The sequence below is a fragment of the Lipophrys pholis genome, assembly GCF_963383615.2.
Source record: "Lipophrys pholis genome assembly, chromosome: 5".
Classification (NCBI taxonomy): Eukaryota; Metazoa; Chordata; class Actinopteri; order Blenniiformes; family Blenniidae; genus Lipophrys; species Lipophrys pholis.
In genome coordinates, this window is record NC_137628.1 from 18,287,716 (window position 1) to 18,314,214 (window position 26,499).

General features: G+C 40.3%; 3 protein-coding genes across 5 annotated transcripts; 2 read left to right on the forward strand and 1 right to left on the reverse strand.

The window, feature by feature from the left end:
• The first annotated feature begins 1,103 nt into the window (after positions 1–1,103).
• Positions 1,104–6,278, forward strand: nfam1 (NFAT activating protein with ITAM motif 1). Its single transcript, XM_080464780.1, has 6 exons — positions 1,104–1,262; positions 2,367–2,636; positions 2,943–3,064; positions 4,105–4,224; positions 4,327–4,437; positions 4,538–6,278. Exons 1-6 carry the CDS (start codon positions 1,172–1,174, stop codon positions 4,598–4,600), a joined length of 777 nt encoding a protein of 258 aa, XP_080320906.1. The 5' UTR covers positions 1,104–1,171; the 3' UTR covers positions 4,601–6,278.
• A 182-nt stretch (positions 6,279–6,460) lies between these two features.
• On the forward strand, positions 6,461–12,251 carry f8a (coagulation factor VIII associated). 2 transcript variants are annotated; one of them, XM_080464305.1, is made up of 12 exons: positions 6,461–6,566; positions 7,028–7,074; positions 7,218–7,290; positions 8,754–8,913; positions 9,051–9,119; positions 9,232–9,352; positions 9,493–9,552; positions 9,998–10,062; positions 10,731–10,812; positions 10,965–11,011; positions 11,385–11,440; positions 11,532–12,251. In XM_080464305.1, exons 1-12 carry the CDS (start codon positions 6,508–6,510, stop codon positions 11,611–11,613), a joined length of 921 nt encoding a protein of 306 aa, XP_080320431.1. In that variant the 5' UTR covers positions 6,461–6,507; the 3' UTR covers positions 11,614–12,251. The 2 variants fall into 2 exon arrangements, with proteins under 2 accessions (XP_080320431.1, XP_080320430.1); XM_080464304.1 differs by having other exon boundaries at positions 9,460–9,552; positions 11,532–12,247.
• On the reverse strand, positions 11,925–22,910 carry LOC308110172 (epithelial membrane protein 1). Of its 2 annotated transcripts, none has more exons than XM_080464306.1 (5): positions 16,400–16,518; positions 15,509–15,599; positions 15,068–15,167; positions 14,169–14,309; positions 11,925–13,023 (listed from the first exon to the last, which is right to left on the reverse strand). In XM_080464306.1, the coding sequence occupies exons 2-5, from the start codon at positions 15,581–15,583 to the stop codon at positions 12,863–12,865; spliced, it is 477 nt and encodes a 158-aa protein (XP_080320432.1). In that variant the 5' UTR covers positions 15,584–15,599; positions 16,400–16,518; the 3' UTR covers positions 11,925–12,862. The 2 variants fall into 2 exon arrangements, with proteins under 2 accessions (XP_080320432.1, XP_080320433.1); XM_080464307.1 differs by lacking the exon at positions 16,400–16,518 and adding an exon at positions 22,846–22,910 and having other exon boundaries at positions 11,932–13,023.
• Between the last annotated feature and the right edge of the window lie 3,589 nt (positions 22,911–26,499).

A 26,499-nucleotide genomic window follows, 5' to 3' on the forward strand; every position in this document is an offset into this window, starting at 1 on the left:
TGAAGAAGTCACACTAACATCAACAGCTGCTTCACATTAACAACAGGCAATCTGTCACCGTCACTCACACACACACACGCACACACACACACACACACACACACACACACACACACACACACACACACACACACACACACACACACACACACACACACACACACACACACACACACACACACACACACACACACTTAGTCGTAGCGACTCCCTCCCGTGAACTAACTCTCGCCCTGATCGGGCCATAAGTCAGTTCCCAGATTGAGACTTCTGTTTATGTCTCCACAGTGGCTTAAGTCCTGTACGTGTGTGAGTTGGCATTTAGGTTTAGGTCCCCACTGTTATAGGACACCCGAGCCAAACACATGTGCATGCTGAAAAGATGGCCTTATCCTGAATTCATGGACCTCTTACATACAGAAAATTCAGCCGTAACTAGACTCTAATGATGTTTATATTCTATAAGAGGACTTGGGGGTTTTCCACACAAGGAATACACAGTAAGTCACAAGTCATGAGTCATTGGCTTTGTCTCTCTCTCTCGCTCTCTTTCTCTCTCTCTCTCTCTCTCTCTCTCTATCTCTCTCCACACTGGTGTGTTCCCAACAAGTGATTTGCAAAGTTGAGGAATCTCTATGACGCTTGGAAACGAATTTAAGGCCTCACAAATGTGTAAAAACACACACGCATGTACACATTCACTGCGGCAGATACACTTTTTCTTCCTTGGGTCATTTCTTCTGTCATTTTAAATCCACATGGCAACTTGTGTGCTTGTGGTTTCTTTCTCCAACACTGTCTCACTGTGGAGGAAAGCCAACACTGCACTCTGGTTCCCATCTCTGGCTGGCGTAACAATGCACTGCAACCAGAACCCTTCCTTCACAGCCCAGCACAGCTAAGTGGGGACCGTGTTCTTAAGGGTCTCTCCTCATGATCTTTACTGACTTTAGATTGTCACAAGCACTGTCATGTTCCCAACAGAGAAGTATAACCTCTTTACTTCTGTGATCTGCTCTCTTTAGAACGCTCTGAATCTAGAAAACATTAACACATTTTTGAGGAAGTTGGTTTGTTTGAAAACAGGAAACACTCTTACAGATGTATTCACCATGACAAAGTGAGTCGTCGCACGGAAAAACATCTCGGACAAACCAGCCAGTGCCTCGACATGGATCCTCAACAATTTGATCATTTTTCCTACATGTCTTGGATGATTCTTATTGTTCTCCCTTTGCTGTGTTCAGGAATGGATTCACCAAGTAAGCAAAGAAAACTGTTTGTAACAAAATGAAAATGTTAGCAATGTATGGATTTCTCGTACCAAAACAGCCAGTCAGGTTTCATTTGGTTCATAAGTATCACTTCTACTTTTATCATTTCTGTAGATTAAACACAGTCGTGAAAATGTGTGTGTGAGGTATTGAAATGACTCATATTGTCTCATGATACAAAGTTTATAATGATATCAAAGATAGAAATGGGTGGGTAACTATAACTTTTACACAGCATTGTATGCAAACATTATTCTACGCCCATAAAACTATTTAAATGAGTTTTACCCAGGAAATAAAAGTAGAAGGGTTAGTAGTAGTGTTTCATTCTGTTACTTGAATACTGAAATAGAAGATCCAAAAAAGTCGAAGTTTTAAATCTTGATGTGAGAAATATAGAAAAGCACAGACAAATATGAGCAACTTTTATAGCAGCAAGCTTTCCCATGACAGCTCAAAGTGCTCATGAAGAGTGTTAACAATGACATAAGCCTGAAGAACGGGCTGCAACTTCGATTGTTTGGATAAATGTTGAAGGTAAAACTTTCCATATATGGCAAATGTTTTTACTTCACTTTAACGATGTATTGGTGGTAAAGTAGTTTTAGTGAGAAGGTCCTTTTGCTACATGGGTTCCCTGTTTTCCTTCCACAATACATGTTTCTGATTGTGAGGCACACGAGTGATTCTAAATGGCCCATAGGTGTGTCGACCCTGACTTGAGTAAAGTGGTGTAGAAGATGGACGGTAGGATATAGAAGCTAAAATGTGGTGCTGTGTCATTTTCGGACGGTGAACCGTTCAACCAATGTTTGCATGCTTCGTATTTAAGGAGGATGATTAAATTAAAAATAAGCCAAGTGGCCAATGAATAGTTAAAAATAGTAAAAAAAAAAAAAAAACATTTAATCCAGTGGTTTTTAAAGAGTGGGGCAGATCATCTAGGACACATCTTTTCCATGATTTTATTCCTTTTAACCTGTAAAAAGAAATCATGATTAAAAAGAAATATTTTACCCCGTAAACTATTTGTTTCTGTCGATTAGCTGCTTCATCACTGCCTCTAACACTGACCATTATGTTCCTTGTCAGAAATCCACTTCGAAAGCCGGGTTTTTGTGGCCATCACAGGTGAAGATCTCATCATCACAGGCAACCTGCACAAACCAGCAAACCAAACTGGAGACGTCCTCACCTGCTCCAATCCCTCCCACCAAAAGATCTACTCCTGTGACATCCGTGCGACAGACGGCACTCAAGAAAATGAAGAACTGCTACTAGAGCTGAAAAACCTAAACTCTTCAGGAGAGTATTACTGCCAGTATAAAACTGCAAAGGTGCACTGGTTTCTTCGAGTGAGAGGTGGGTATAGAAATACAGAAAAGGTGAGAGAAAACAAAATTGAATAGATGTTACTTATTCCAGTTTTGTCGGTTGCATAAAGTCCTGCAATCTTTTGTATTTTTTTCAAAATCTAAAATACAATAAAAGAGGCTGCACACAGTACCAAAGTATTTAATATGATCATTTGGGTTACACCAATAGTTTTACCAAAAGCACACAGAAAAACATATTGTCCTCACTGTGCGACTTGTTTGATGGATGAAACATAGTGACCCTGTGCTTTCAATTATAATGTACTCCAGTTTGTTGTTGTTTTTTCCCCAGCTGAAGGCTACAAGAGGGTTGAAATATTCGATTACACAGAGTTCATCATCGTGGCCATCTTCACCGGCGTACTGCTGGTCTTCAGTGTGGTGGGATCAGTGTATGTCTTCAGAGGACATTTGGTAAGACGCACTGCAGTTGGTAAGAAAAGGCATGTTGCAATGTGTGAGTGTTGCTTTGTCACAGTCTGTGGAGTAGAGTCTGAGGTTTCAGGTATTGTCGCTATTACTAGATGTTTAGAATTCAGATTTCTAAATTATTTTTGTGTGAATACTGGATTATTAGCAATAATCTACTTGTTCTGTGTGATAATACATTTGTTGTCATTGAATTCCGGTAGTCTGGCTGGACAAAACATGGAATGAGAAGATACTCATTCGTTCATCTGCTTTATGCAGACTGAGGTCACTGTGGGCTTGGACCCTAAACAACATTAGAAACACAAGTGCTCAGTTTAGATTTTCCAGTGAAACCAGCATATCTATGGATCTCAGCATTTTTTTCAGGAGGATTTATTGGAGGAGATTATAATCTATTTTTTGTTATTTGGAATTTTCCTGATGGCTTTCTACATTCACTCCCTATCTTTGACATTCAGATTGGTACTTTTAGGTTGATGTTATTTTTTTTGTTTTTTTTAACTTCTTTTTACACAAGTGTCTGCTTTTCCTTATGAAAAAAAAAAAAAATTGGCTCCTTTCATCACCCCTGACAGTACCACAAGATAAAGTGCAGATAAGTGCTTTTCCTCTTTCTGCCAAGGCAGAATACTCACTGTCACCTCATCCTGTCAGTGACTCCACTCTATGTCATATGGATATTACATATTACACAAATACAAGTTTGGGTTCAGTTGCAAGACAAAACACTACAAATGGAGCTGCTGAGAAGTAAAACTAACTAACATCTTGGGATGTGCACGTACCACTTTTTTAAAGAACGAGTAAAAGTACCAGTACTGACCTTTAGCTAGTTGGCGATACGAGTACTTATCAAATACCATTACAATTGTTTTCAAAATGTTTAGCTTACACTTTATTGAAAAGTAAATAAATAAATAGATAAAGCAACCTAAAGATTTTTATATTTTGTATGTGTGTGTAATGCAGATGTCATTGAATTTTATTTTGATGAAGAAACATTGTGTTTTTTTGGGAAACAGAAACTCACCAAATGTGGCAACACCGACAAAAAACAGACACAGGACCAAGAGCAAAAGAAGCAGAACGAGACAGGAGGAGACAATGTGGATGCGACGCCCCAGTCTTCCTCTTTCTATGCAGTGAGCACCTTCCTATTTATATGTGTTCAGCTCTGAGGTATTGCCTTGATTTCTTTCTGTGTGTCTCGTACACTAACACTTCCCCACTTGAACTTCTCTCAGAGTTTGGAGCCTCGGCCCAGATCCATTTATGACGTGCTGGACCCCTCGGCTGCCAACAAGCAGCCAGACCAGAAGAAAGCTAAACCCAAGAAGAAAGACACCAAAAAAGCGGTCTGTAAACTTTGAGTGTCATGTGATGAAATGTTTGATAAAGACATTAATGCTGTACCAATATACATCATGTAATCAGTCCTCTAATCTGCCTTTACAGGTGAAGCCGAAAACAGAGCAGCCGGACGAAGGTGTATTTGAGTGTGTTTATGAGAATTTCTAGGTCATCAACTCCTATGCTCCAATAATTATATCTTAGCTACAGTTTTGAAAACTATCAGCAATTGTTGGTTGATTTATTTTCATACATACCAGTGACAGGATGAGTTGAGTATTTAATTGTTTTCTATGAAATGCGACAATTGCAAATGTGAAAAAAGCCTCAGGAGCAAAATGTGCTTTGTGTTTTAAAGTATTAAAGGTACTTGACCTGTCACCTATTATACACTCACTTTATGAGGTACAACTGATGGATTTTATGTAGTTAGACATGAAAACTCTGCAATCAGTTTTCAAATGTTTAAATGTTCTTGTGTTTAATGACATTTTTAGAAGAAGAAGAAACATTATTTAAGTATGCTTGTTATTGAAGTTTGTTATTGAGTTGGTGGTGGTTTTGTAGCAGTGAAATCGATAAAATAATTGTGACAATCTGACCCTCTAACATGGTGCTTCCAAACCTGGAACCATCGGAAATTAGATTTGCACATCAAATCCCACTTCCAAGAATGTAGAGCAGCCCTCATGAATTGGCCATTATTTAATTTGTGCATGTCCACAAGCATTTTCTGTCTCTGTAATCAGAGATCTGATCAGGCTGTAATACAATCAGTCAAATCTTCATTATTAAAATGGGAATGTGCCTCCCTGTGAGTTACTTACTGGAAATTTCAAGTATATCTATTAAAGAACAAATACTTTGGTATTATCTTGTCTTACTTTCATTTTCAGTTCATTTTTTTTTAAGTTATTTCCTACCGTTTTAAACAAAACTATGTACTCTTTTTTTTTTAACAGTTAAAAAAACCTGTTTGTGCTGTAATTTTGAGTCATTGTGTGAGTTCCCGAGAAACAAACTTCAAATTTTATCTTAAAACTTAACACATAGAAAAGATTGTGTATCCTTCAGTGCATTTCAGGCTAAAATACAAGAATAGAAAAGAAGGGCATTGTGAAAGATTAACTTTGATCAAAAATTAAACATATAAAAGGAGAAGAAATGTTTAACGTTTGACACAGAGCTAAGACACCTTCACTCTTTTCAAAAAAAGAGAGAACATTTTCATTTTGTTCATTTAAATCTTCAGTAGATTAGATTATTATAATGGTGTGTTTACAGGTCTCATTAAAACACGTCTATTAGACAACTGCAGCCCATCCACTGTCAAAGGATCCACTTCAAAATCTTACTTCTTGTCTACAAAGCTTTGACTGGTCTCAGGCCTAAATACATATCAAGTTTACTTGTATAATATGAAACATCCAGACCTAGGTCCTCAGGAAGAGGTTTACTAATTGTTACCAGCATTAAAAAATGTGAGGCAATAATTAGTTTCTATGCTCCTCAGCTGTGAACATCTGAGGACTGCTGAGCAGACACACTTCTTTTACTTATGTTATGACATTTATTTTAATAAAGCTTTTACTCTATTTATTCTCATTTGTACATCTTTCTTAATCACTTTGTTTTAATGTATTTCATAATCTTTATCGCTTGGGATTAAGATTCTAATAAACTTGTTTTAATGTACTTCTTTTATTTCCTTGTAAAACACTGTGAATTGCCTTGTCTGGATGATGTTTAATGCATTTTCCTTGCCTTGTATCCATGTATGCATTACTTTTGATTTGAATAAAGTTTAAACTCTTGTTTTGTTACATGTTTAATCAGTGTGACAGGCAAAAATAATTCTGTACTCTTTCCAATCTTTACTGCTGCTTTATAATGTCTCCCACGTCTCTTCTCTCTGCCATAAGTTTGTATAGCATTTCCTTGTTTAGGCATGTTCCGCCGAGCCTTTGACAGCATTTAACCAATGAGATTGCAGCGTGTGCACCCCACCAGCCAATAGGCGCCACTGGTTTACAGCCGCATGTCCGGGTTCACCTCTTGGACTGTTTTTGACCACCATGGCTGCAGAGGGAGACTTTTTAACGAGATACCGAGCTGTGTCCAACAAACTGAAGAAGTAAGGGCATGTTCAGGCAGAAAGAGGAATGAGTTTTTGGGTTTAGTGCGACGTTACTTCACTCAAATGTTCACTAATACGATAAAAAGCAGGTGCCAACATGCTAAGCTAGCCGTTAGCTTTATTTGCTGTCATTGTCATGTATTTGTCTCCAACAATTGTGTGCATGTCTTGCAATGACCAATGCTGGTGATGTCTCGGTAGATTGAAGCTGGTCAATTCCAATCTGTGAAGGATGATTAAAAAGGTTGTTGGGTCATTTCTCAGCTAATTGACAGCTCGCTGTGGCTAACTGGAGTCTAGCTAAAGTGGCTAAAACTAACGGTTTTATCACTGGGTGTACATTATTATATATTATTGTTGGTCTAGATTTTGTTTTCACTTGATAACTAAACCAACAGCGTCATAGTTTAGGAGAAAAAAGAGTAACGGAATGTAAAGTATCATCTGCCTTGTTGCAGGCGTTTTCTTCGGAAGCCCAATGTCGCTGAAGCCAGCGAGCAGTTCGGTGAGTAATGTTTCCCATTTATTACAAATATCTCTCCTATCGTTATGTTTGACCTCTGAATTATACTGCACGTGACATTAAAGCGGCTCAGCTCGTCTCGTGTTATTGTCCCCTCACGTCTGTTCCCTGTCCTGTGATTTCAGGTCAGCTTGCTAAAGAGCTGAAGCAGCAGGACTGCCTTCAGTATGCTGCCTTCTGTAACCTGGCCATGGCTCGGTGAGTGGACATTGGTCACCTCCATCCTTTTAACCAGAGCAGCCCATGTTCCTGCAAGACCACCGATCGAATGGGGCAGAGCAGTGGTCCTCCACGACCATCCTCTGCAGTCAGATATGTTTGAGCCATGTGAATGCTCTGCAGCATTCACATGGCTCAAACATATCTGACTATGGTGGCTGGGTCATTTTCAGCCTTTCTTTAGATTTCAATGATGACAGGGTCACTAGACTGGGGGTGATGTCACAACACATCTAAAACATGTTGGCCCCTGGCCTTTTGGGGCCACGATCAGACAAGGCTGCTGTCAAACTTCTTGTTTTCTCACATGTAAAGCATCTGTCTTTCAGTTAATATTTTTAGCCTGTACTAAGTCCTATAAAATCTAAAATCCAGTTATCAGAACTAATGCTTGGAACAGTTTGGCTTTTTTTCAAGTTGAATGCTTTATGAAGATACTGACCATTTTAAATGGGGTTTTGGGACGATGTTATATCTAAGATAAGAAAATCTTTTTATTTGTCCCACAGTGGGGAAATTTGCATTGTTGCAGCAGTAAGTTGACAGCCATGAAAGAATAGCAAAAGAATAAGATCAATAATCTTATATGATATCATGACACCGCATGGCCTTGGTCTCATCCCAAGTGTTTTGTTTTTAAGTTGTATATTTCAAGATATTCCATCACTTTTATCCATGCTTTTAAGAGCTAGTGTTATTTGAGGAACCAGAAATGTTTTTTTTCTCGTTTGACAGGTATTAAAGAACTTATTTTGTCCAGGGTTGTGTATTTTATCTGTGCCGATTTTTTTTCCTTTTATATAACAAATTGGACATTGGTTAATTAAGCTTATTACTCTAATGAAAGATGTAACCAACATGAAGGAATCCATCATCATTTTCAACTATGCAACCTAATTGTACACATTTATCTGATGTTCCTTCAAAAACTGATCCTTTGTTTGTCCTAAGCGCAGTGTTAATAGTTCCCAGGTTGCAGAGACACACCCCTAAAATGCACACCCACAGGCAATTTTGAATAACCCCTTGACCTCAAATGCTTGTTTTGGGGCATTAGGAGGAAACCAGAGAAAGGCCGTTTGCACACAGGGACAACATACAGAAAAGCTTCCGACTCGATGACCTTCTCACTGACATGATAGCTCCATAGCTAACAGTTAAACCGTTTCTGAAATTTGATATTATTAGATTTTCATCTTTGTCTTCTCATGTTATAACAGTTTAATAAGATATTCAACGTTATCTTCACAAAATATCTATATAACTTGTTGTGTTTATTTATAATCTGCTGTATATCATGAAGTGTTACTCCTATTTTTAACTCAAGATATCTCGTTGTCCCAGATTAAGTACCAAGTCACTCAATCAGGGACTATTGGCTCAGAGAGAGCATGTCAGTGGTTCTTCTGCTGTCATTCCTTATGTCCACGTTTCCTCTGCAGGTGTGAGCAGACACTCTTTAACGCCCCCGGAGAAGCCCTGGCGTTAACTGATGCTGCCCGCCTCTTTCTCTCCTCTGAGAAGGAGAACAGAGCCCTGCAGGCACCGGGCTTTGACGAGCACCTCCAGGCCGCACTCAACTGCTACAGCTTCGCCATTAAGGTATGTATGTAATGTAATATGTGATCTCTTGTTTTTAACCTAGATTTTAGCATCTGCTACCACAGAAAAAATGTGGCGCTCTGAAAATGAAAACAGTGATAAGACTGTCTGCTGTACGACTGTATTTTTATGTACAGGTGTACATCGAGATGAACCAGCCTGTGATGGCGGCCAGCCTGTGTTTGGAGCTTGGAAATGCACTCAAGGTAAAAGTTTCAAAGTTTTCCTTTAAGCAAGACACAGTTTTTTATACAGCTTGCATTTCTTTCCAAATGATCTGTTAATTTAAATGAACGACTTCCCCGTCTACTTTTACAGGAGATGAACCGGCCAGGGGAGGCCATTGTTCATTATCAAAGGGCTGCAGAGTTGCAGACACAGACGCCCATCGAGGCGCTGCTGTCAATGGGGGAAATAGCCACGTGTAAAATTCTCACGCGTGAGTACAGCCTGTCGCATCACAGCTGAACTTCTGAATGAAATCTCTTGGAAGTCCTCGTGTTCGACTTGAGTTTGTGTTTAGTTTGTCGTCCTGTCCTGTTGCAGGTGACTATGATGGTGCGCTGTCGGTGTTCACAGAGATGCAGCTGATGTGCCAGGAGAGAGGACTGCAGCTACCAGGCACCACCACCCCTGTTGGTGAGCTTTTGTTTGCAAACATGCGACCGTAGCTGGTTACTCAACCGTCACTGATATCATTTTACAAACAAAAGCCTGCATGCACTGAGAGCGCCGACGGCCTGAGATCATCTTACAGTGTATAGCGACTGACAACCAATAGAAATAATGTTCTTTCAAAGCGAAACCAGCACTGCACCAAACAAGTAGTAAACAGATTCTCAAGAAGGTAAAAATATTCACATTCTCCATCTATTTCCATCTTTAAGCTTTTTTATTTAGTCGTACAGTCAAACTTAATATTGTAACCGAGTTCAACAGCAAATGAACTTCAGCAGAAATGTTGGACTTTAGGAGAATTTCCTCAAACTAACACTGCCTGAATGAAGTATTGTTTGTATAATATATTTGATTATACTGGATTTATTGTTAACCTTTTGAATCTGAACCTTTCTGCGAATAAAAGGAGCCTTTCTGGACATCGTGGCAAAATGTGAGATATCCAGAGTCCTTCTGCTGATGTTGCTCGAGGTAAGCTCATCGGAAAAACATCTTCTCTGTAATTCAGTTGGAAAGACATCTTTCATGGGACAGTCGAGGTTTGTAGTGAGATTTTAGACCTTAAATAGCCTGAATGAATTTTATACTGCGAGGTGTTTGAAGAAAGATTGTGTTGTCCTGGATGATCCCTGCGTCCTCTCATTAGGGAGTTCAGGTAGATTTCCTCCGGCTGCAGATATATTGTGTCTAAAGGAACAACGAACAGGCTCAAGATGTTTAATTCCTCTTGCTTTGGCCTTTTTAAACAAAGTAATATGATAGTGGGTTTCTTTTCTTTCTCTGCTGGCTGCAAAATGAATTGTCCCTTGAGGAAAAGTTAAATAGTTTCGATCATTCATGTCCACACTCTTCTTTCTTTTTTTCTGTGAAGATGAACGGTGTTATGAACACGTGTGTGTGTGTAGAGCCTTTTCCTTTTATACCACAGACGCCCAACAACAACATAAACACCTGTCAGTTCTCACAAAGCAGAACAGTTAAACTTCAAGCAGCAAAAAGAAGAAATCCACATCAGCAACAAAACTATTCCATCATGCTCATTCTTATTTCTCCCACGTTTCCAGTATGTTGTACTTCTTGAACAAGACTTTGGATCTTTGTTGCAGCAGCACTTTATCGAGCCTCCTCTTTCTGTGCAGCCGCCGCCACAGAAGTTGTTACCAGAACACGCCCAGACACTGGAGAGGTATGCTTGGGAGTCCTTTGACCCTCACAGTCAAGGTAAATGCACCTCAATATTTGACCGATTCAACACAGAAGATACACATTTTATGCCTTTTTTTTGTTTGTTTTAAGGGGGGGGGGGGGATTCCTAAAACGCTTGATGTGTGCCCTGTGAGTGATGTGAACATGAAACTCTTCCGTTCTTTCAGTGACCTTCCTGCCTGAGAACGTTTTCCTGCTCCTGCAGTCAGTCGTGGTGAGTTTCATCATCCACATACTTGTTGGACTCGCAGGATTTCCTGATCCTTCCTGCTTCATACAGGAAGAAATGATGGCCTTCAGATGACAGTGATGTACAGCTTGTGTGGGAAGTTTGGTCTTCCTCAGCTAGTGAAGTAATTGTTTGGTTTGAATTGTTTTACTTTCCCTGCGTCTTCTGGTGTGGCGCAGCTATTCAGATGTGTTCACTTACCCTTCACAAAAATAATCATGCAAACAAACTATTTGTCCTTGGGGATCAGACTCATTCTTGTGAATGAGGAGTCATGAGAGAATCAACATGGGCAAGGTCATCTGAATGTGCAGTTGTTTTTATTAGTGCCGTATATAACAGCAAATGTGTTGTGCAGATGGCGTGTCAGGAGAAAGACACAGAGTCCCTCAAGTCTCTGCAGACAGAGCTGTGGTGAGCGTTGCGATTAGGATTAACATTTGTATTTTCGTAACTGTTAACTTAAAGCTGGTGTTTATTATTTTTTCTCCCCCTCTTTTCTCAGGCCGTTTCTCTCTGCTGAGCAGAATCACCTCCTCCACCTGGTGGTGCAGGAGCGCATCACACCGTCTGGTCAAGGCATTTAGTGCACTCCAGATTTTACTCGCTTCCTCTGGGAACGATACTTTATATAATGGAACATTCCTGCTTCTGACTGGGTCTGTTGTAAGGCCTGAAGACGGGTTGCTTTCAAAACTTCACTGTTGTACCTTGCACTCAGAAATGTGCACAAAAAAAGAAGTTTTGTCTTTATGGAGTCGTATAGATTTAGAACCATGTCAAAAATCCAACAGTTTGGTTTTTGTGTGCTGATTTGACTGAGGGCAAACAATAGATCGCTTTCTGTGTATTTATTTTAAGAGGATTCTGTAGTTTTTACTGTTGAAACAAAACAGGAAACAGTTTGTTATGATTTGTTTATTAATAAATGACATGGCTTAAATTCCAATGTAATCACACACAAAACCTTCTATTGCATAGTATTGTAATATGGTGCAATTAAACCACCTCCATCCCTGGTTCACTCTATGTTCACTTGTACAATTGCATGTACTTTTTATTCTTTGGATAGCAGCCAACTAGACATGAAATCAGACATGGTTAAAACACTCAGTATAAAATGCTACAAAAATATAATGGTTACAATGTACATCGATTAAAAATGATATGCTATACTTCAGTTGTAAAATAATGATACAAGATTAAAACTACTTGTACTGTAACTTAAGGCTTGTCTGTCCTGATTGTTCAAGTACTACAACTTCTGGTTGTAGTTTCGCTGACGTGGTCTATCATTTCAAATACGAGCTTTATTTAAAAAAAAAAACGAAACGCACAATTCTTGAAACTTGACTGTCAAGTTCACAACAAAAGCTTTTGATGTAATGAGCCGGTCGATTCTTAAAGGTATATATTCAGGCAAAGTTCACATTCTGGCTCGAGATCTGAAGATTTAAGCACCAAACATGATGGACCCTCTCTGAGGCATCACTTTATTTATCGCCCCACAACAAAATGACTAAGTCAAACTCGTCCACTTCTCAAAAAGTTGTGGGCTTTTCACGTGTGGCACCCATTTGGAACACAAATTTAATGACTGATTCATAATTTGAAGACAAAAATACTATGGGTTTAAAAAAAAAAAACATGTTTCAATTCATAATATTCAAAATATAAACAAATGGCTCTCATTAGCTTTTAAAACATTTGACCAAGATGTGAACTACAGATTGAGTTCAGCTTCCCCCACCCTCCCCAAATTCTGAGATGAATTCTATACGATAATTCCCAAATATTTAGAGGAACGTGACCCCTTGTCCTCAATCCCGTACTGTCTCACTCACTCTTCTTCCGCAGGACGAGGTAGACGATCGCTAAGAGGAAAGTGAAGACAAAGGAGATCCAGGCCAGGATATAGGAGTGTCCGTACGCTCCCACTGTGTCATTGGCGTGAAGCTCAGACGTGTAGATGGAGGCAGCTATCATTATACACAGGCCTGCATGAGAGAGCGCAGATGGTGTCACGTGCATCCAGACAAGACAATTAAAAAGTAATTATTTTTCTCATTAAAAGGAGAGATTCACGAACAACGGTCTTACAGCAGACACAATGAGAAACATGACACTTTCACCTTTTTAATCTACGGAAAGACACAAACTCCTGACAGCACAAGACAAAACCTTATTACTTGCCCTCCCTGTAAGTTTCTCGTGCTCTTGTAGCTCTGTCAGTAATAATCCGTAATTAACTCACAGCGTGAACTCTGCGATGCTTTTTTTTTTTTTTTATCTTTCGTCCTCCGAATATTTTCTAATATTTTAACTTGCTGTTAGACAATGGTTTCAAAATCGTCATATTATTTCAGTGGCTTGATCTTGGAGTTAGACTGCGATTGATTGAACTATGTCGTATATGCTTCTGCGTTGTATCCTTTCTTATAGAAAATATCAGATAATACAACTTTTAAAAGTATGAGCAGAACACAAGTGTAAAGTACAAAAGAAAACAGACTAACAAATGTAATTATTCTCAAAGACTCCAGTAAGGATGTGATGCTTTTCTTTACACAATACCACCAGAAAACAGCACTTGTCTGGTCAATAATAATTTTTATGTTTAACACGAGTCTTGTTAATACAAACAAAATAAACTGAAAGATATAAACAGCTGCAGGAGTAGATTTATACATCAAACTCTTCCTGGTCATGAGATTTGACATTGATTAGTAGTCAGACCGGCTCATGTCACTTCTCAGAAGCTTTAAAACCTAAATGAGTGAAACTAATTGACCTTCTGCGTCTGTAGTCTTGTCTGGTTTAACACTATATTGCAAGTGCTGTGGTTAAGCCCCAAAAAGCTTTGTTTGATGTGTAAACATGCTCACGTCATTAAAGTTCATCACTCAAAGTTCATGTAAGCAGTGCATCAAATTATTCGCCTTCAAAAAAAAAATAAAATTTAAACTGCGAATGAGGAAACTGTTTCCAATAGAATAGAAATACCAAACCAAAGAGTTTTCCTGAGTGAATCAGGCCTCTGGCCCACACATGCCATAGAAATGTTCAGATCTCTGCAGAGAACCGAGCGAATAAATCAATGTCTTTCAGCTACAAGTTAGACGTTTGTCTCCAGGTTACTTACAGGCGATTAGCTGTAAAATGCCAGTGAAGGTGAACCTCTGGCCTTTGGGCAAGGTGAACAGCTGAGCCACAAACACAAACAAGGCCAGGATGGAAAAAATGCAGGCCAGCACTGAAGTGGCCTGCACTGTTTGGAGGTACTCTGCAGGAGCAAGGCGACAGAAAAAGGTCGGCAATGAGAACAATAACACAAATACAGGGCAATATTCACCTCTTAGCTATTTATTACTGCGTTATTTTACTGAAATCTGTTTCCCAGTGTAAGATGTGCGAGCAAATTACTAGGATTGCATGATTTCTCACAAATGTATTGTCATCGCAATATTAACATTTACAATATACAAAAACTACAATAAACCATTTGTTTCCTTGCACTATACATTCAGGCTCTGCAGATCAATAAATGTGGTCAATCAGATGGAGCTTTACTGCGATAGATAGATAGACAGATAGATAGATAGATAGATAGATAGATAGACAGATAGACAGATAGTGCAGACAGACCATTTTATTTCACTTCATTATTTAACGAGACCATGTGGGAGCCTGGAATAATTATTAAGATCAATAAAGTCAATCCCTGATCTGCTTCTGCAACTCGACTGGTGGGAGCTGCTGATGCGCAGTTAAAAAAACAAACAAACGAAGAAAAGTAAACACATTGAGTCAAGTAAGTAGTAATGTTATTGATGGATGCATATCCCGAAGCAAAAAAGACTTTGACATCATGCGTATTTGTTGATTTAGCACAACTATTCAACCACATTATCTCAGGACTGCACTGTGTTAGTAAAACCTAACAAGTACCTTATCACTTTCCTGACTTATGCATTCGAGCTGATTCAAATATCATATAAATCAAATTGTGATTAATTAACGGGAAAGTCCCCTGCAGTTCACCTTCTGGATAGTCTTTCAGGTTGGTGTAATGCCACACTGAGTTTGTGAGGACCCACTTGCCCCACAGGTCCGTTGACTCTGTATCGGTGATCCACCAGGCCTGAGGACATGAAAGCAAATACAGATATGGTCATCATATTATAAAAAGTATAGATGCATTAGATAATAATAATAACAAAAAAAATTGTTTTCTCTTTATCATTTGCAATATATGTGTACAAGTGGTTGTGCATTCAGTGCCTCAATAATAACATGCCCTTTAAATATTATGTAAGCATCAATGCACTGTAATTCTACGTTTTCAATTATGGAGGTGGAACAAAAATGTAGAATATACTTCCATCACAGATATCCACAGTTTGATGGGTACTTGTCTTGGAATTTATAAACATCTTGGAGACATTTGATGGCGACAACACAAAAAAAACAAATTCATCTTACATTATCAATTGTGGCCACCAACAGCAGAATGATGGTAGTAATGTGCAGAACGACGATCCCAGCCAGCATCAACATTATGGCCTTCTGAAAACTGATAACAGGGGAAAGGCGGAAGGATGCGCACCATTATTTATCTTCGGCGCACATACTTGTGGAACACAGGCTTGTACAGGGAGAAAGTATTAAGTCACGCACAAACATGGGGGGGGGGGGGGGGGGGGGGGGGGTCACAATTAGGTTTAAAACTGAACCAAAAATACTGAGAGTCGAGGGGAGCCGTTGCGTGCAAGCCCAAACTCGTCCCAGAAGTCTGCAGACAAGCACATTTTAGAAAAACACACATCTGGTGTCAGACACACGACTGGTCTCTGCTCAGAGGTTTTACCCGTCAAAACGTTCTACTGTGGAACTTTGTATGTGTTTAAATGAATAAACATTCATTCCAGTCGCCATAAAACGTGCCTCCGTTTCCCTTAACTACTCGTTTTTCACTGCTTCCGACTGTTTCCGTCGACAAGAAAGGCGCATTTGTTAAGACGGTGTTCTGCGTGCCGCTCCGTTACTCACAGGCCCCGCACTATAGTCAACAACTTTGAAAAGAGCGCGAGATTTTCAGGCGACAGAAAACTCAAATAACCACATAATTAAATTAATTGTATGAATATAAATAGAATTGACTCATTAAAAATAAGATAATCTGTGAAATCCGCCGTGGCGCGTCCTTTTAATTATTTTGCGCTCACAACCAATGAATCCTTCAAAGCGCTTAAAGTGAACTTTTATACTCTACATATACATAAACAAAAACATACATCGTAGATAGGACTGTTCCACGGAGAGTGGTTCATTAAAACGAGCTATACAAAAGGTAAACAATGAGGATAAACGTACCTGAAAGCGCTAAAACGCACGGCGCGTGAGTTATTTGGGAATGTGAAACTCTGTAGACCCACCCAGTTTTGAATTCACAGCACACACATCACCCTGTTTTCCCTCTCCGTTCCCTCTCTTTCCCCTCACCAAGCCCCACCCAGAAAGTCTATGTTTTTTTTCTCTCTCTGTCCCTCTGAGTGAAATGTCCAGTAGATGAGCCAGGCGGCTTCAGGTAGCCTCCTGCAGCTCCAATCTGTGCGTAAAAACGAGTTACGTCCTCACAGTCACTCATCGAAGTCGCCTCGGATGTATTCCTGTACTGTTTATTCCTCTCTTTCCCCACATGCTGCTTCAGACTGATTTCCTTCAGCTGAATAGCTCACCTGGGTGGTGGGTCTTCATAATAAACCGGCCACAAACGCTGCCGCTGAAGAGCTGTTCCATACCGCACGGTGACAAAATATCACTGCACGTCTCGCAGAGCAGTGGAACTTGTGCCCTTTACTTGCTTTCAGATCAGCCTCGCTGGCTTGTCGCTTCATTATGCCCCAACAATGAGTTCTCCAAAAATGGGACATTAAGAAGTGATGCTGGCAGTAGTGTGGCGCATTTTGAGCAGCGGGGATCTCATCTTCTGCACAGCAGCAGTCACCCTCTGATGGGGACATTTTTATTTTTATAAGCAGCAAAGAAATGAGATGCCATGTTGGCTGGTGTTTGGGCAGCTCTGACTGGAGCAACAGTGTAATTAAAATCAATGTCAATCAGCACAAAGCTGGAAAGAGATTACTGACTATAACTGTCAAACAGCTCTGTCAGACTGGACCATTCATTTTGCAGTCATGGTAGAAACGCAGGGTGCCACAGTGATCAGCACGCTCACCTCACAGCACGAGCTTTCCTGGTTTAATTCTGACAAATGACGACTTTCTGTGTGGAGTTTCCATTTTGGACTGCAGTATTTTTGTCACACAAGCCAAACAAATCCTTGTTAGCGCATTCGATTCATGAATTATGTCTATTTTCATTTTGAAAAACTCAGATATAAAAGACAGAGGCCTTGCTGTGGTTTAGCGGTGAGCACTGTTGCCTCACAGTGAGAAAATGCCTGGTTTGAGTCTGGGCTGGGGTGGTGTGTGGGGGGGTTCTCTGTGTGAAGTTGACATGTTCTCCCTGTGTGTGCTACACTCCAGTTTCCCCCCACAGTGAAACGCATCTGTTTGAGGTTGATTGGTGACTTTAGATCACCTGCAGGTGTGAGTACGTATGACTGTCCAGGAAACCCCCTGCCTTCACCCATACTTATCTGAGGTCAATTCCAGCCCCCTGTGGCCCTAAGTTGGATAAAGCTGTACAGAAGGTTGATGCATAATAACTGAAATAAACCTAAATATGGCTGGTAACTTATATAACTTCTATCAGGGGCATGCTGCACAAAGAATTTTTGTGAATATCTAAAAAAAAAAAAAAAAAGCCAAAGTAAAGGACAAACAACATGGTGTTTGTGTTACCGAGCTGAAAAGATGCCAGCAAAGTCTTGATTTGTACAAAAATGCTCAAATAACAAATAATTATCAGAAGTGTTGACTTTCAATTGTTGGAACAAATTAGGAAGAAATACATATTGCTGCATGCGCAAATACATTTGTGACGGTTAAGCGATTTGGAAAATCATTATGACTACGTGAGCCTGTGAAAATGGTCATTCAGGAAGTCTGCAGCTGTAATTCTGCAAGAAGTTTGTAACATGCAACCCTTTGTATCATCTAGTTTACTTGGCTTAAAATTCTATTTATTTATTCATCATTTCTTGATTGTGTATATGTTTATGGACATGAATGTATTCAACTCCTCCCATTGCACGAGTTTTATGAGTTGTGATTTCGTTAGACTCTCTACATCTGCCCGTCATCCATGACACTTGATCCGACTCAGGGATCAGAGTTGATCCCAGCTGACTGCGGCAACAGTCCTAAACACTACACAACCTTTTTGTCCTTGTCCAAACTGTTTGCTATACATTGGTTGTTGTTTCTCAGTTTTAGTCCTGCAATTAAACTCTGGAGGATGTTTGCTAAAAGCTGTTTTAGTGTGAAACTATTTTTTTTTCTTTTTTAAAATATGGCTTTAACTTTATGAATATGTATTCAAAATTTAAAAAACAGTAAAAGCCCTGTTCAGAAATTCAACTTCTTGGTGCTGTTTTAATGCCTAAACTGCAAATATGATAAATAAAATAAAGGCAGAAAACTGCTCTTGTCATAACGATAACAAAAAGTGAGTAAAAAAAACATGTATAGACTCCTTGGGAAACTCTGCTAAAGGAGGTAAAGTAATATGAGGACTAAACACAAAAATAAATGCAAGTGATGAACATAACCACAAGCAGGATTGAGTATCTTAACATACTAGACTTCTCAATGAAAGATAAACTCATACAGACACACTAATTGTCATAATTCAAACAGAAGTGGTTAGATAACTATTATCATTGACTGTGGTCAAATTACACCATGTTATTAGGGGATTACCGAGTAGACAGTGCATGTCTAGTAAAGCCTTTCATCACCTGTCTCAAATAAAAAATAAACAAATTTTTTTTTTAAATCCACAGTGATTGTGGGTTTCCTCATTTCTACTAAGTAGTTTTATTAAAAAAAAAACACTCAAATGAGAAATATATGTGCTGTATTTCTTTCTTCCACTGGCAGTTTGAGCTCATTTCTACTGGTCTCTGAGTGAAGACCACATTAACTGAGGAAGTCCTGGTCGCAGTACTACAATGGCTGCTTTATCCTGCAGGAGGTGGGATGAAGATAGATCCGATAATTGCTTCCTTCACTCTTTCATTTGCTTGCAGTCTCATTTATGGACAATATATATTCAGTCAGTACAAGCAGCCCAACCTGGATCCAAAGAAAACAGCCAGTTTTAGACATGGCTCATCATCCAGTGTGGAAAAGGAACAGTAAGTACACCTCCTCTGATTAAAGCGACACAGGGAGTCGTCTGTCGGCGTGAATGGAGTTACACTGAGGGCCCCCTTCAATCCAGATGTTTATCAAGAATCATCAGCGTATCAAAACATTTTTGCATGATGAAAAAGACAATATATAAAGTTATACAAAATAAAAATTTGTCCAACACAAATACTGGAAAAAATTGTTGTGGTGTGACTTTTTAATCTAGTAAAAAGTCACATCATTCAAAATTTATAATACTACAATTTCTTTATTTTTTTTTTAACTCAGTCACACATTCAAAGTTTTTCTGTCCTTGCCACCCACCTTTTTCTTTTTTTCTTGACTTTTTGTATACATTTTAAAAATGCAATTCTTCAAATACTTAGCAGATGAACAAAATAGTTCTTAGTTGTAACCATAAACATGATAAAAACAATATAAAATGTTGTTTTGGTCACACTCACAGTAGATACACTACGTATCTACTCGACTGGAGCAACTTTCCAAAACAGAGACAGAAAGTTCACAACCAAATCCTACCAGGTCAAATCCAGACAAGGTTTGTGGAGACTGAAGCTTTTAAGGCGACTATCCTGACCAACCATTAACCAACCATTCTGACTCAACCAATCAGTCAACAAGAATCAGGATCAAATCACAATAGAAAAAACAAAACAAGTAGCCACATGATATTTTCACCATTCAAATATGTCAGCTTGTTATTTGCAGTAACAACCATTTGCTCACCCTCTCATCTGACTGATTGTCTATATGTGCCCTAATCAACGAATCGACACCCCAACCTGCTCCATCATCCAGTGAAACATCTGAGACAGACCATAATACAACTTAAAGTGGCGATTGAATGGTGGCTTCTACCTACAACAGGAGAAAGAGACAATCACTGGTGCAAAGATTTCCATCTGTAGCCTGTTCCCTGGAACAAAACATGAGCCGGCACATGCATAAATCTACTGCCGGTCTGCAGGTTCAAGCAGGAACAGTCTACTTGTGAAGTGACGGGGCGAACAATTGGACCACTGACCAGATCTCTCGATACCAAATAACTCCATTAGAGTAAATTTGTTTTTCACAGGCTTTCTGTTACTTAACTTTATGCAATGCAGGCTGGGTGCTAATAGAGCCATTAGTGTGCGTCTCTCGGTTTTTATTGTTGTACTGCTGCGATGGAAATCATTTGAGAGCGGTATTATTGTCAGGGGTTGTGGGAATGAACAAGAGGAAATATGTTCTGCTGGCAGCAAGTCTAAATAGAAGTCAAAACCATTACATCTGACCCCTGACTGTTTGTCATATCCTCGCTGTGAATGGTGAGTGGGTGCTGAGCAGCACGGGTTCGCCTCGTCCACCACTTCTGAGTCAGGCGAGTTTTCTATTCCAGTCACAACATGTGGGCCTCTGCAGAACGTACAGTCTAACATCTATTGTGCTGTGGGCGTCCAGTGGAAACATCACACAAAAGGGGGTGCTGCTGAAAGGATGTCATTTCAAAACTGCGATATTTTTCAAGCACGAATAAGAATATGGTTTTTCTTGTCATCTAATGTGTATTTTGCTCATGATGTATAGCTTTAAAATTAATCAGATGGGGCTGCAACTACAGATCAGTGGAAGTATTGATGTGTCAACTATTCTCTTGATGAATTTAATAGTCCAGTGTGATGTCCACTGTCAACACTAAAATACATTGAATAGAGTTTGAAACAGGCATTTTTCCTTGAAGCAGAAACAAAAGAAAAGTGATGAAAACGTTGCAGCACACAGCAAATCCTTTTGCCCTTCACACTCTCCAGCTCACAATGTCTTTTGAACTGTCGCTGCACATTTCTATAACACCCAGTCTATTAACACCGCGGTCACTGCAGGACTTAATCTCCACTAGTCCCAGCATTTTCAGAAGAACTCCAGAGCCTCTGTTCGCCTCAGGACACCAACGCAGGTCCATCCCCAAGCAGCGACATAAAAAACGATGTGCCATGTGCGAGTGCGATGAGAGGAGCTCCATCGCAGCCCCTCTCATCGCACTCGGCTCACAATGTTCCAATACCTCATCGCCGATTCCTGAAAGACTATTCCTTCACATTTCAGTGCTTCACCTCTTAAATATGTGGGCGGCTGTGGTTCGGTTGGTAGAGTGGTCGTCTCACAATCAGAAGGTTCCAAGTTTAATTCCCCGTCCCCACATATTGAAGTTTCCCTGAGCAAGACACTGAACCTGAAACTGGCTTCTGACGACAGGTCAGTCAGTCCACTACACATTAGAAATGAAAGATGGTAGGATATTATCTCAAACAGCCAGAGAAATACTCAAAACTTTCAGGATTAGGAAGGTTTAATTTTTCCGTATTTATAAAAAAAACTCAAAACACTAAGGAAACTTCACTTCTCACTTAAACTGCAAAATGTAGTGTGTGCGTTACTTTAAAGAATAGACTGTGTTTATAAGACAAGGGCAAAACTAACTACAGAACAGATATTATCTTATGGTGTCCTGACCGGTCTGTATGTCAACTAAAATAAGAAATGCTGTAGATCTAAAGACACAGAAATCATGTTTTCAGTCTGAGAAGCAAACAGCATTGCAAAACTGGAGCAAAACAAGCATTTGGTTTAGATTTTAATCATTTTTCACAGCAACAACAGAACAATGCCACGGATTCGGCCCTTAAGGAGAAGGAAGAATCTAATTTTCCTTACTTTTCTGTCTTTTGTAGATCAAATATAAGTGACATGACTAGTTGTTTAATGTCAAACTTGTCATTTGAGTGAGTCATTGTGGAAGGCAAAGCAAAAGCAACGGGTTCATTGGTGGTTGAAGTGTCTTTTTTTTTAAAAAAAACAGTGTGCTGCGCCGTAATTGGCTCGACTCTTAATTGATCGCGCTCTTCAGGAGACGCGTCTGAACGCACGTGCGCAACATGCGTCAGTCACCGGCGATGTCTTGCAAACAGACGAGCACATTAGGTTTATCTTTATTTAAACCTGCTGGGTTTTTTTTCGCCTTTCTACTGTGCTGTTTGGTGCGATGTGACGATGATTTTCCAGCCTCCACCGGAATGAGAATTAATAACCGTGAAGAGGACGACCAGCGGGCCCGCTGGCGCGCAGTTAAACCCGTTTTTCTGGACTCTAATCAGCATAAATCTCTCCAGGAACTTCTTCCTGAATCGAAGGCCTCTCCTGGAGGTCCGCTCCCAGATGTCAAACTTTCAAAACTTACTGCAACTTTCTCTTGGACTATCGGGAATGTCAGCACAAGACCCCGGCCTTCGGCTTCGGACCGGGAGGATGGATATCAGCGGGATTTTACAGGTTAAAGAGAAATTCCACCTGTTTTTATCACACCTTTCACATGCGTCAGAGCTTGTTTACTGGAATTGGATAAGATACTTTATTTTATTATAAAGTAATTTGTGTGAATGTTTGAGATTCTATTTAAAGTTATCTGTAGTTGGATTTAAAAGAAATAAGCCCGCTTACCAAAGCTCCGTAGGGCGCTGTAGCTCCTCCTGCTCACCTGAACCTACCTGAACCACCGGTTCTGTTGCATTGTGGGTAATGTAGGCTACAACTGAGATTTCTACATTGTTGTTTTAAACGTTACGCAAGTGCTGTGCAAAACATGGTTTTGTTTTTTTTTTTTTTTTTTTTTTTTTTAAATGAGAACTTGCAGGGGTATTTTTGACATGTATCAGAAAAGGAATAAAGTGTTTTTGTTGTGATATTTAGGCTACCATGGAATCAAGGGGGAGGTTTTGGGCCCGCCATCAGACTCAAGCACACACTTCACGGAGTGGGAGGCCATGAAGCCTTTCATAGAGTGTAATGAGAACGTCATGACCTTCACCGCCTCCGGCGGCGGATTCACAGATCTGCTGGTGGACAGAGGTAATCTTATTCATAAATTGATATTGAGCTGATGTGCATTTAATTCTCAGATTTGTAGAGGATGCTCGGATTCTTTTTATTTGCAGTGAATTTGTTGGGTGCAAAACAGATGAGAAATTGAACACAAGCAAATATTTCTCTTCTGAATGTCCATTGTGTTTTTAAAACAACAAATTCAAACTGTTGGTGTACAATGAGTACAGATGGTGTGATTACACAATGTGTTGCATTGTTTGGTGTTTAAAAAAAGCTCTGTGGGGGAGGGGGTTGTAAGTCCCCCACATGCAAGATATACCAGTTTGTGCACTACATTTTTATTTCATGACGAGCCTAAGATTAATATTGTGAGATGCATGTCTGGTTTTTGCATTAAATGACAGAAGTTGAATTGGGATGAGGAATAAAATGTAGAGAATGATCATTTATCATTAATGTAAACAAAGCCTAAGTGTAGTCTCTAAGCTGTGTTATGGGATGGTGGCAATGGAGGAGGGATTCAATTTTTGTATTTGATCATTTTGGTTACTCTGTGCATCTGGCTAAAAAAGTGTAATGACGCTTGAGAAACTAGTTTAAAGTACCCATTCTAGGTTCAATAAGCGGTCTACACACTGACTGCTCAGAAGTTGAAAACCAACATCTTGTCTCCGCAGAGGGAGCTTCTCCCATCTCCGTCTTCCAGTTACCCTCGTACTGTGGTTACTCAGTGAAGTCGTCATGGAGTGACCTTGAGCTAATGGTGCCCTACGATGCGTGCTACATTATCCAGGAGGTACCAGCAGCTGCTGCATTTTATCTTCTGATACTCACTCCCGTTTTTGCTGTCCCTCACCCTGCTGTTTATTTCACTTTCTTTTAGAATGGCAGTTACGTTCTGCCCCTCCTGTGGTGGGGCAGCCCGCTGAAGCTCTCCTGCCCGATGCCGATATCTACTCTTTCACCCCTGCTCACCCTTACACTCCCAGTCGTCTTCTGCTCCCCCTTTGGCATGGCCGTGCAGATATTTGGACAGGACAGTGACGTACCTGTGCTGAGAGTCTTGGGTTTGTTGGATTTTTTTAATGAATTTTTTTTGGGGGCTGAATCTTTTGCCCTATGAGAAGATGTTTCGATATAGCGTCTGATTAATAATGACCTACAAGACACATGTGAATATCTTTTATCAAGTAAATTTTGAAAATGCGCATTTGTCTGAATTCTATAAAGTCTTGAATGACTTGAGCTTCCTGACACAATTCTTTAATCTTTCTCTTTAATTAGTTAAACAAAAAAATATGAACCATTTAAAATTTTTATTTTTCTCAAGCCTTCCTTGCTCATCCTTTGTTTTGCTGCACCTCTCCGCAGCAAATGGGGGGGGGGGACCCTAATTTCCTGGAAAACACGAGTGACATTTAAAAGCTGTTAACCTGAGACTTTGTCACTCCAGTGAGTAATGGCATTTGTTGTTGTTTTCACAGTGGATAGCACTTGGGCTCCGTTTGCATCCGAGCAGTGTGCATACCGTGTCAACATCAAGGCTCCGGTGCTCACCTTCTTCATCCCCTACAGTGCTCCTTGTTTTACTCAGGGGGTAAGGGATTTATTTTTAATTGGATTATTTCGAAGCTGCTGACTTCTTGCACGAAACGTGTGTAAACTGTTTTTTTTTTTTCTTTTTTTTAACAGGATGATCTGCAGCTCCAGCTTTTATTAGTTGATCAAGAATTTATTCTGTCCTGCCCCGTCAGTCCTGTGTTTACCAACACTCCAACCACACCTTGGTTTCCTTCTCTGTTTCCCGTTCTGCCCGAGTTTCCGAACATCCCAGATCCCGTTAGCCTTGCACCCTCTTCCACTCCCCCTCCCCCTTCTCCTCCACAACCTCCAACCGAGGAGCAAATTGCACATCACCCCCGCTTCCCCCACTTTGCATTGAAGTACCCCGAGCAGACCCAGATAATCTCTCCTCGTTCACGACACCCTGTTCCCCTACAGCCGATCACCGACGGCTCACGTGAGCCTGAGCAACCACAGCTTCTTTACCCCAAAGGAGCTGTAGAGATTCCCTTCTCGTTTGATGAGCACGAACACTACCCTTCTTTTTTTGAATCTCAGGTCCTCGTAGAAGCAACATCTGCTCCAGATTGGGGTTCAGAGCAGGGCCGTTTGCCACAGTTCTCAGAACTACCTGTTGGCCCCTCTCAGGTGCCATTTGTTTTGCCTTATGTGCCATTTTTCTACCCCACAGGAACCCCGGCTCCAATCCCCCAAACTCAGAAAACCACCAATACTGATCCCACTCTCACTGAGCTCCCCAAACTTCCACCAAGTTATTTTTACTCTACGTACTATGTTCAGGCACCTTTCTACCCCACACCCACTATTGCACCGGACACCCAAGCACATGCTCCCCTCACTCCTCCCCCTCCTTCGCCAAAAGAAGAGATAGATCCACAGTATCACAGCTCATTTTATTCACCTGCTCTCTACTATCCCTACTGGTCTGTTTCTTACCCCGAACCAGCCGAGTCGCCTCCTGTAGCCACTCCACCCGTTACTTCGACGGACACCAACCAGCCCAATTATCCCTTCAGCCAATTTCCTCCCCCAAAGTCCTCCTACTCGCAAGGGCCCCCACCCCCACCTCACGCTAAAGAGAACCCTACGACACCAATGGCTTCACAAACCACCTGCCCCCCTTACACTCAGACCATTTGTGTCTATTTCTCTTATCCCCAATATCCTTATAGTTTATACCCACCACATTACCAAACTTTCCCAGAGTATCCAAACAATTATCCACCACCGCCAACAGAAACGCCCACCACCAGCTCCACTGATGATCGATTCACCTCCAGGTTGACAACCCCAGCTTGGCCCACTCCGTATCTTCACAACGTCCACTGTGCAACAGGGAGGATGGCTGCCTTCCTGCCTTTTGCTCACCCAGACTCCCTCCAGGTTAGAGGTCAGTGCTTGTGAAAGTATTGCGGATCGTTGTTGTTTTTAGTTTTGTCTTTTAGAGTTTGGCTTCTTTGTTTCCAGCTTTTCGTCTACAAAAAGTGAGATGGCTCTTAATGCAGAATCCACATATAATTGTGACATTTACTTGTGTCTGACAAAGATGTCTGCCAGATGAGAATTTGAATATTTCGCATTTTTGCTTTTTTTTTTTTTTTCTACTTGAATCCATCATCGTTCTGCTTTTTAAGTTGTATTAAACTGAAAGACATTGAGGGTCGTCTTGTATATATGTAAATGGTT